General features: G+C 34.7%; 1 protein-coding gene across 1 annotated transcript in view; it reads right to left on the bottom strand.

Annotated features, from left to right (window-relative positions):
* The window catches only part of LOC132174685 (probable trehalase), a 9,123-nt gene extending 3,743 nt beyond the window's left edge, over positions 1–5,380 (bottom strand). Inside the window, 6 exon segments of the mRNA XM_059586325.1 lie at positions 2,635–2,744; positions 2,848–2,948; positions 3,086–3,201; positions 3,978–4,097; positions 4,567–4,605; positions 4,607–5,380. Of these exon segments, the coding sequence (XP_059442308.1) occupies positions 2,635–2,744; positions 2,848–2,948; positions 3,086–3,201; positions 3,978–4,097; positions 4,567–4,605; positions 4,607–5,175 (1,055 nt within the window). The 5' untranslated portion in view covers positions 5,176–5,380.
* Positions 5,381–10,204: the final 4,824 nt, after the last annotated feature.

The following is a 10,204-nucleotide window of genomic DNA, read 5'->3' as shown; positions in this document are numbered from 1 at the left end:
CAAGAAGTGTCACTCGCAATAAAATATAAGCTTATTTATTATTCATCTTTTTTACAAATTTATTGTTGAATCTATGAGATAATGAGATTCACGTATGATTCCACATGATCTAGTTCAATTAACACCAAGGCAGTCAGCTTGGCGTTATATGATTGTAGGTAACACTTGTAATTATATGATACTCGACAGTTTCTGTCAAAAAATTGAACAAAACTAATTGTAAATTAGTGTAACCACCTAAACTAATTTTACATTTTTCCCTAAATTAAATAAACACAAGCTGCTACAAATTCAATTCCCACCGCATAGCGCATATACTCTTCCATTGACACAAACCGTGGTCAAGAACAGTGGAAAAGTTCACTGTAATGCAGTCCTCAGTACCAAGATACATACCAGTATCCCCACCTCCAGATTCGCCACTTTTCCACATCGTACTTTTATGCTTTTGTTGGTTCTGATCCAAATCATATCATTGTGCTTGAGCCCCTGCTTCTATTAATCCAGATTTTCTTCCCCTTCGCTATAACCAAAAGCAAACTTCTATTACTTGTGGTTAATACATAGGCTATCTATCCATGGGATGGAAGGAAGAGGTCTTTGGTTTTTCGTGTCGTCAAAGAGTTGAACAATGGTCATAAGTTTCTCTATTCAATTATTTTCCTTCTTGTTGCAGGACATCTCGTCGTACACATCTTCCGGTGATAGAGTCGTGGAAACACTTTTTTCTTCCATATTTTGGACCTTAACTCCATGGAACAATATACTACTGCTGAAACCTGTAACAAAGCGCATGATAATACAAGCTGACCAGAATAAAGAAGGCTTAGATCTGACCATACAATAGTAGCAAGGCTTCCCTGACAGCATACCATGACTGGTCATATATCTGACCACACAATAGTGGCAAAAATGATTCTAAAGATAAATCTGCATTTGTCAATTCCTACGTTGCTGACAATGAATGAAGTGCAAATGCTACTAACCAACTTGACAAACCAAATGGCAATGACAACCACTCAAGGCGCAATACCTTCAACAAAACATTCCAAAGGGATTAATAAGTATGCAGTTCACACCATGTTAGACGGTACAAAGCCTCTTGATCAAAAAAGAGGAAGACAATTAAGAAGTACAAGTTCAGAAAATACTAATATTTGACCTATCATGGAGGACAGTGAAGATGTCTGAGGAAACTGGTTATGCATTCACAATACACTTAGATAGTTGAATAGTTGGTTTTTGCTGCTTATACAACAAAGCTCATACATAAGCTGCTGAAGTGAACATGTTAGATAATTACTCATAACTTATATAATCAGTTTGAATGACCCTTTTTCCCCCTCTCAAAAACAGATAAAGAAGGAAACTTGCTATTATGCAAGAAAAAGAACACTATTAGAACTAACTGAATAGTTAGAAAAGATGCTTAATGATGAACTAATTGAATCCCTTATTATGAGCACCTAGAAGTAGAGCATCAAAAGCAACTAAAATGGTCATAATAAGCAGTTCATAAAGTATTTTGCAACCAGCAGTATATATACCGACAACCATTAACAGAAATCTATATTTAAACCAAGATGGATTGACCATGAAAAGAAAAGTTTCAAATCCACTCTATCAGGGTCATATACACATTATCAACAACCATGTGTTATGCCTGTTTATGTCATGAAGAATGCTCAAGTGGGTTACTCTAAATAGTTCTGGGCTCTGGAAAATTACCCTTTCAATGGTTAACCATAATAGTTTATGCGATATCAACAACTAAAAATCAAGAAATCTTGAAAAAGCACTACTTGAAAAACTGATGCCACGCTATGCATTGAAGAGTGCAGTTCAAATCTTCAAGTGGGTTACTCTAAATAGTTCTAGGCATTTGGAAAATCACCCAATCAATCTTCATCAATCAAAGTTTTAGCATTCCTACAACTAAAATATGAAATCTTGAACAGTTGAACCATTGCTCCTACTGCCCATCACCACCGACAACCAAAAAACTACATAAACTTTAAAAAAATTGAAACTTTCCCACAACCATATCCATATCTCTCCTTATAATCAAAATATCCACACACACACACACAAAAACAACAATTTTAGCATCACAATTTCACAGTTATGGGTTTTTAAAGCTCCTCAATTGTCCTTCGAGTTCCACATGCAAAGCTTTACAGCGATAAAGCTTTCAGAAATTGGAACGATATAAGTATCTGATAAATTCATCACCGGAGCCATCTCTCATACTACCACCACTATGAAAAAAAACTAAGGAAAAAATTAATCACAGAGAGGAAATTAAAGACAAACCCATTGTCGCATAAATCCCTGCGGCGGTCCACGAAACCCAAGAACCATGAAAGCCATTTTTTTTTTCCTCCAAAGAGTAAAAATACTCCTGCTTTTATAGCCAGGGTTTCTCGAGGACAGATATTCCGATAGATTTTGTAGGGAAATCTGGACCGGGATCCTGCCCGAATTCGGGGACCCGGGACTCGGGTCGACGGCATGTACTCGGGCAGCTCGGGTACGGGATGTAACTCTAACTTATCGGCATTGATGTGGAAAAAAACAATAGTGATCAGGACAGAGGATTATAAGAGAGACTAATTCTCAAGATCAAATTATTACCTCATCCACCTTGTGCTGAAATCCCACCCAGATTCAGCAGTTGAAGCCAGTTCACGGTAGAAATGTTGTTTTGCATAAATACTTGAGATATTGGAAGCAGATTCCTTGTCCTGTGAGATCAAAATCAGTTAAAGATTACACCTCTCATGTTCTCTACAATATACATACAACATATCTTATGCTAAAGAATGTAAGCTTGGGAGAAGGACACACAATGGTTGAAGATTCAGGCCTTGGCTTGTTCCACATTGCATAATATCGATTTAAAGTGTGACTGGATGAATGAACATCATGAATAGTCACCTTATGTATTCCTATTGACAGCAGAAGGAAACAGTTAAAAAGTTTAGGCCATGGAAAATAAAGCTAATAAAGAAATTTAAACATAGTTCCACTTCGAACAACAAAGAAAAGCCAATCAAGAGACTAAGTAAAGTATATTTTGTTGTACCTGAACTCCAAAAGTGATACTCTTTGAGCAGTGCAGGGAGAGATTTTTTAACCAATTGCAAATCGCCAGTCCTACCGTATATCTCATAAACCATAGAACTCAAGAGGGGAGGCTGGCTGAGAAAGGTAACCCCAACTTTGTGGTTTAACTCCAATAGAGCAATTAAGATGCAAATTTACTTATGTAAAAGAAATTTGCATAAATGAGATTTATAAAACATAATGTTGGGGGAAAAAAACAAAAAAAATAAAACTTGAGAATCTGGGAATTAAGCAACAAAGTATTATACACATGCTGAGAGCTTTAATGCCCAATTTAAAAGAATGAAAATTATATGCATTCTTGTATCTTTCAATTCAAGACAAGTGGTTTGCTATTCATTTTATATATCACGAAAAGATAGCAAAAACAGTTTTATTTAAGATTCCGACTTTATATTAATGGCCTGCAAAATTTATAAGGCTTATGACTTTCTAGCCTGCAGCTTATATTTCGTGTTTCAAGCTTTTATTCATCAACTCCTCATTATAAACAATCTGATTGCACCACTATTTACCTACTAAGGGCTATGTGAAACGAAACTCATCATGCATCAAGCTTGTTGCCTATTAAGAATTTGAATGAGAAAGAAATAGTTTTTATTTTCTTTTAAAATATTTGTACTCCAGAGTCCAGAAGAACATTACAAAGAAACTTGAAAGAAAAAAAGGGAATAATACTTAAATCATGTAAAAGAGCACAAGTCTATGACAATCACCACAATATTTAGTAAAAGTCAATAAAAATGCCACATTTTCAGAATGAGGAAGATAAGTAAGAATCAACAATGTGGAATACAGCAGCACATAAAATACAATAAAACAACACAAGCAGAAAATGAAAGAACAATTACCTTCTGTTAGTGTAATAAGCCCTTGCACCATTAAGAACATGACCATATTTTTCTATCAAGTGAATAAGATTAGTCACAATTCCTTTTGCAGTCTCATACATCTTACTTGCTAGCAAGCCCCTGCACCAAAAATAGACATCAATCTTGATCCCATTAAGGGATGCTCCACATAGCCCCTTTCTGACCCAACAATTGAATCGAAAATGAAGAAAAAAAATCAAAAGCTAAGAAAGCAACTAGTTTCTAATTGGAAAAAAAAAAAATAAAGAAAACAATACTTGCTCCCAACTGACTGAGGTACCAGCATTAGCACTTAATGCTGCTTAATTACACAGGAGCTTCAAACAAATGCATTAAACTCCTACAATTGCTATGTATTAGAATCTGGATCACCAAGTACTATTAACCCTGTATAGCAATTCAATTAAACATGAGCTTCAAACAAATGTAGAAACTAATAATTACTACGCATTAGAATCTAAATCACCAAGTACCATCTACCTTATATAGCAAACACTCAAGACCCCCACCATTAATCAAGAAAGTATCAAACCTCAAAGCAAAATACGAAAAGTAACAGAAAACTCACCTAATTATCCAATAAGAATCCCAGTAATTGACCTCTCTAACGTGATCCAGGAATCATGACAGGCTTGGGCAGAGGAAGCAAAGTATGAAACTCAGGCGGCTTCACGACCTCATCAGAGACTTTCCTACTCAAATTCTTCCACAAAGCATGCACCTCCAGAGCCCAGGCTCTCACCTCCTTACTCTTCACCTTTGGCAAGAACCCCTCCGGCTCCGGCACAAAATCCACCGGCTCAGCGTACACCATATCATCCCTTGCACCCTCAAAGTACTCCTCTATAAACCCATTTAACTCCTTAACCGATACCGACCCGTTTGCAGACCTTGGAAGCTTATCAAAAGCGTCCTGAGTCTTGGATAGCTCGAACTTCGGTGAGAGATCAACCTAAAGTTTTGGGTCAAATTGTGACCCTCCAAAGGTGCTGAGAGCGGTTTCTTGGGCACGCTCGAGGAAGCCGATCAAGGGGAATGTGGGAATCACTGGGCCTGCACTGTTGGAACTGCAAGATGACAAAGATTCTGCGACCTTCATGGCTATCTGTACTAAGAAAAACGCTGCAAAAGATATCAAACAGAGCTTGAAAAAGCTACGAGCTTGAAAGCCCAACATGGCAATTGGCAGGAGGAGAGCGAATCTTTGGCATCAGAGTACGTGGAAATCGTGGGGGAGAAATGTTAGATCATGGCAATTGCCACGGTTTGCGTCCATGCCACATTGCTTAGAGTTACAGCCACGGCCCGCGGGCGGACGTTGGGGCTACCTCTCAAGCCAAGTAAGAGAGTGGTGTAGCCAAAAGGGGTGTCAATTGTCGAACCACCCCTTTTTTTTTTAATTTAATTTTTTGCTTTTTGTTTTTTTGTTTTTATTTTTTAGTTTAAAAGACACGTATAATAATATTGTTAATACCAAGAAGTGTCACTCGCAATAAAATATAAGCTTATTTATTATTCATCTTTTTCACAAATTTATTGTTGAATCTATGAGATAATGAGATTCACGTATGGTTCCACATAAGTCTAGTTCAATTAACGCCGAGGCAGTCAGCTTGGCGTTATATGATTGTAGGTAACACTTGTAATTATACGATACTCGACAGTTTCTGTCAAAAAATTGAACAAAACTAATTGTAAATCAGCGTAACCACCTAAACTAATTTTACATTTTTCCCTAAATTAAATAAACACACGCTGCTACAAATTCAATTCCCACCGCATAGCACATATACTCTTCCATTGACACAAACCGTGGTCAAGAACAGTGGAAAAGTTCACTGTAATGCAGTCCTCAGTACCAGGATACATACCAGTACCCCAACCTCCAGATTCACCACTTTTCCACATCGTACTTTTATGCTTTTGTTGGTTCTGATCCAAATCATATCATTGTGTTTGAGCCCCTGCTTCTATTAATCCAGATTTTCTTCCCCTTCACAACATGATAGAATGCTTGGAAGATATATAGCTATAACCAAAAGCAAACTTCTATTACTTGTGGTTAATACAGAGGCTATCTATCCATGGGATGGAAGGAAGAAGTCTTTGGTTTTTCATGTCGTCAAAGAGTTGAACAATGGTCATAAGTTCCTCTATTCAATTATTTTCCTTCTTGTTGCAGGATATCTCGTAGTCCACATCTTCCGGTGATAGAGTTGTGGAAACACTTTTTTCTTTCATATTTTGGACCTTAACACTCTGGAACAATATACTACTGCTGAAACCTGTAATAAAGAGCGTGATAATAAGAGCTGACCAGAAGAAACAAGGCTTAGATCTGACCATACAATAGTAGCAAGGCTTCCATGACAGCATACCATGACTGGTCATATATCTGACCACACAATAGTGGCAAAAATGATTCTAAAGATAAATCTGCATTTGTCAATTCCTACGTTGCTGAGAATGAATGAAGTGCAAATGCTACTAACCAACTTGACAAACCAAATGGCAATGAGAACCACTCAAGGCGCAATACCTTCAACAAAACATTCCAAAGGGATTAATAGTATGCAGTTCACACCATGTTAGACGGTACAAAGCCTCTTGATCAAAAAAGAGGAAGACAATTAAGAAGTACAAGTTCAGAAAATACTAATATTTGACCTATCATGGAGGACAGTGAAGATGTCTGAGGAAACTGGTTATGCATTCACAATACACTTAGATAGTTGAATTGTTGGTTTTTGCTGCTTATATAACAAAGCTCATACATAAGCTGTTGAAGTGAACATGTTAGATAATTACTCATAACTTATATAATCAGTTTGAATGACCCTTTTTCCCCCTCTCAAAAACAGAAAAAGAAGGAACCTTGCTATTATGCAAGAAAAAGAACACTATTAGAACTAACTGAATAATTAGAAAAGATGCCTAATGATGAACTAATTGAATCCCTTATTATGAGCACCTAGAAGTAGAGCATCAAAAGCAACTAAAATGGTCATAATAAGCAGTTCATAAAGTATTTTGCAACCAGCAGTATATATACCGACAACCATTAACAGAAATCTATATTTAAACCAAGATGGATTGACTATGAAAAGAAAGTTTCAAATCCACTCTATCAGGGTCATATACACATTATCAACAACAACGTGTTATCAGTTATGCCTGTTTATGTCATGAAGAATGCTCAAGTGGGTTACTCTAAATAGTTCTGGGCTCTGGAAAATTACCCATTCAATGGTTAACCAAAATAGTTTATGCGATATCAACAACTAAAAATCAAGAAATCTTGAAAAAGCACTACTTGAAAAACTGATGCCACGCTATGCATTGAAGAGTGCAGTTCAAATCTTCAAGTGGGTTACTCTAAATAGTTCTAGGCATTTGGAAATTCACCCAATCAATCTTCAACAATCAAAGTTTTAGCACTCCTACAACTAAAATATGAAATCTTGAACCATTGCTCCTACTGCCCATCACCACCGACAACCAAAAAACTACATAAACTTGAAAAAAAATTGTAACTTTTCCACAACCATATCCATATCTCTCCCTATAATCAAAATATCCACACACACACACAAAAAAAAAACAATTTTAGCATCACAATTTCACAGTTATGGGTTTTTAAAGCTCCTCAGTTGTCCTTCGAGTTCCACATGCAAAGCTTTACAGTGATAAAGCTTTCAGAAATTGGAACGATATAAGCATCTGATAAATTCATCACCAGAGCCATCTCTCATACAACCACCACCATGAAAAAAAACTAAGGAAAAAATTAATCACAGAGAGGAAATTAAAGACAAACCCATACTCGCCTAAATCCCTGCGGCGGTCCAGGAAACCCAAGAACCATGAAAGCCTTTTTTTTCCCCCGAATCAGATAGTAAAAATACTCCTGCTTTTATAGCCAGGGTTTCTCGAGGACAAATACTCTGATAGATTTTGTAGGGCTGGACCGGATTCGGGACCCGGGTCTCGGGTCTACCGCATGTATTCGAGCAGCTCGGGTACGGGATTCATCTGCGTGCACCTCAGGATTTAGGATTTTGCTTTTTCTTTTTCTGTCCGAATTAAATGATTGGGATTTTATAGACTTGGGTAATTTATCAAAAGTTGCCGTGGCTAATCAAATGGAGTTGAATCAAATATGTTCCATAAACATATACCATGCTAGTCTTTTGGGGTCGTCACAACTCACAAGTAGGTGTACTTTTTATGTTATTAGCCAAGATTGGAATTCCTAAATAATCTTGTGTTTGGGTGAAAGGACAATCCAAAATTTTCAGAATTTTTCTTTGTAATGATACAATATAATCCTGTAAATAATTGTGCATACAAAGTTTTTCTTGCTATCTTCAAAAAATGTGGTTATTTCTTTTTTTTTTTTTCTTTTTCTTTTTTTAAATCAAAATTGTGTGCATTCATGACAAGGTAGAGGCGTAAGTTCCATTTTTTTTTTATTATTATTTTTTATTTTTTTCAGGAGAGAAGGAAAAAAATTTATCAAACAAAACCTAATAGCTTGTCCAAAAGGGGATGCAAATGACAATGCAATAGGCAAACCTCATGTCAGAAAACATATGGGTTCCGCCTGCTCGAATAAGTGTTTAAGTAGCCTCAGTAGGTATAGCTCAAACTAGGGGTGCAAAGGCGCTAACCGCTAACCGTTAACCGCTCTAACCGCTTAACCGTATTAACCGCTAACCGCCTAACCGTTATAACCGCCTAGCGGTTAGCGATTAGCGGTTATTGGGTTTACTAACCGTAACCGCTAACCGCCTTTTTATATAATATATTTTTATGATTATAATTATAAAAATATTTATACATATAACATAATCACTTCATCATTAAATCGCAATTTTTTTAAAAAATAATTAAATCACAATTTGAGTATTAATATATTATCACTATAATTTATATGATTATATCACATGAGATTGATTATTAAATCATTTGCTTATATAATAACAAATTATACATATATAATATGACATAACTCATAAGTATACTAATTCATACTAATACAACAATTAAATATCTAGAGACTTATTTCCAATGTGTGTTATAAACTTATAAGTCTATATATGTTATATGTCTATATAAGTCTACATATGCATATGAATAATATAAATGTATAATATCAATACTTAATCATATGATTCAATGACAATTCAAATACTTTATTCAAGATTTCAAGTGAATCATATTATTAATGTACAATGATGATCTGATTCGTATAATATCAAATTAAGTAATTAACATTGGATTAAACAATGACCAATGTGTTACTTATAAACATAATTTAAGTATTAATGTATTATCATTATAATTTTAGTAATTTATATATTATCACTGTAATTGATATGATTATATCACATGATGACTTGATCATTAAATCATATGATTATATAATAATAAATAATACATATATAATATGACATAACTCATAAGTCATAAGTCTACAAGTTAATCATATGATTCATGTACAATGATAATCACAATTGATTCAATTGAATTAAACAACATATTATGTATTCATAAATGTGACTCAACCTTCAAGTTCAAGTCCTGCTTCATCTTTTGCCTAGAGGTTTGTTAGTAACAAAGGTTATTATTTTTTGAATTGTCATAGTATTTTAATTACAATACAAATATATTAAGCACGTTTTGATATGTGTACATGCTTGTGCCTTAATATTATTATGTTTAATATTATAATTTTTCTTCTTTTGATGTCCACAAGATTTGCTAGAGGATCAAATGAGAGGATTGATGAAGTTTTAATGTTTTATTTGTATCATTTAATGTTTTATTTGAACTTATTTTACATGCTTTGTGTTAAACTTTTTTTTATATATATATATATTTATATGTTGTGACAGTTGTCTGAATTCTGAACTTTTTTTCGTATGTTGTGTTGATTTTCTTTTTTTTTTTCTTTTTTTTTTTTTTAAAAAAAAAAATAGTTAACTGGTTATGATTTAATATTTAAGGAAATTTTTTTAAAGTACAAGTAAATGTAAATTTTGGGTCAAATATTTTTGATTTTTCAATATGGGCTCTTTTTATAGCAATTGGGCCCAAGAAGATATTAAAAATACAAGAAAAAAAAATGAGGGTAAAAAAAAGCCCAAAAAAATAAGCCCAAAAAGCCCAAAAAAAACCCAATTTTAAAAAAGCGGTTAGCAGGC

The sequence above is a fragment of the Corylus avellana genome, chromosome ca3 (assembly GCF_901000735.1).
Source record: "Corylus avellana chromosome ca3, CavTom2PMs-1.0".
In the NCBI taxonomy this organism is placed as follows: Eukaryota; Viridiplantae; Streptophyta; class Magnoliopsida; order Fagales; family Betulaceae; genus Corylus; species Corylus avellana.
Note: the sequence above shows the minus strand (reverse complement) of the source record. Positions and strands in the feature narration are given on the sequence as shown.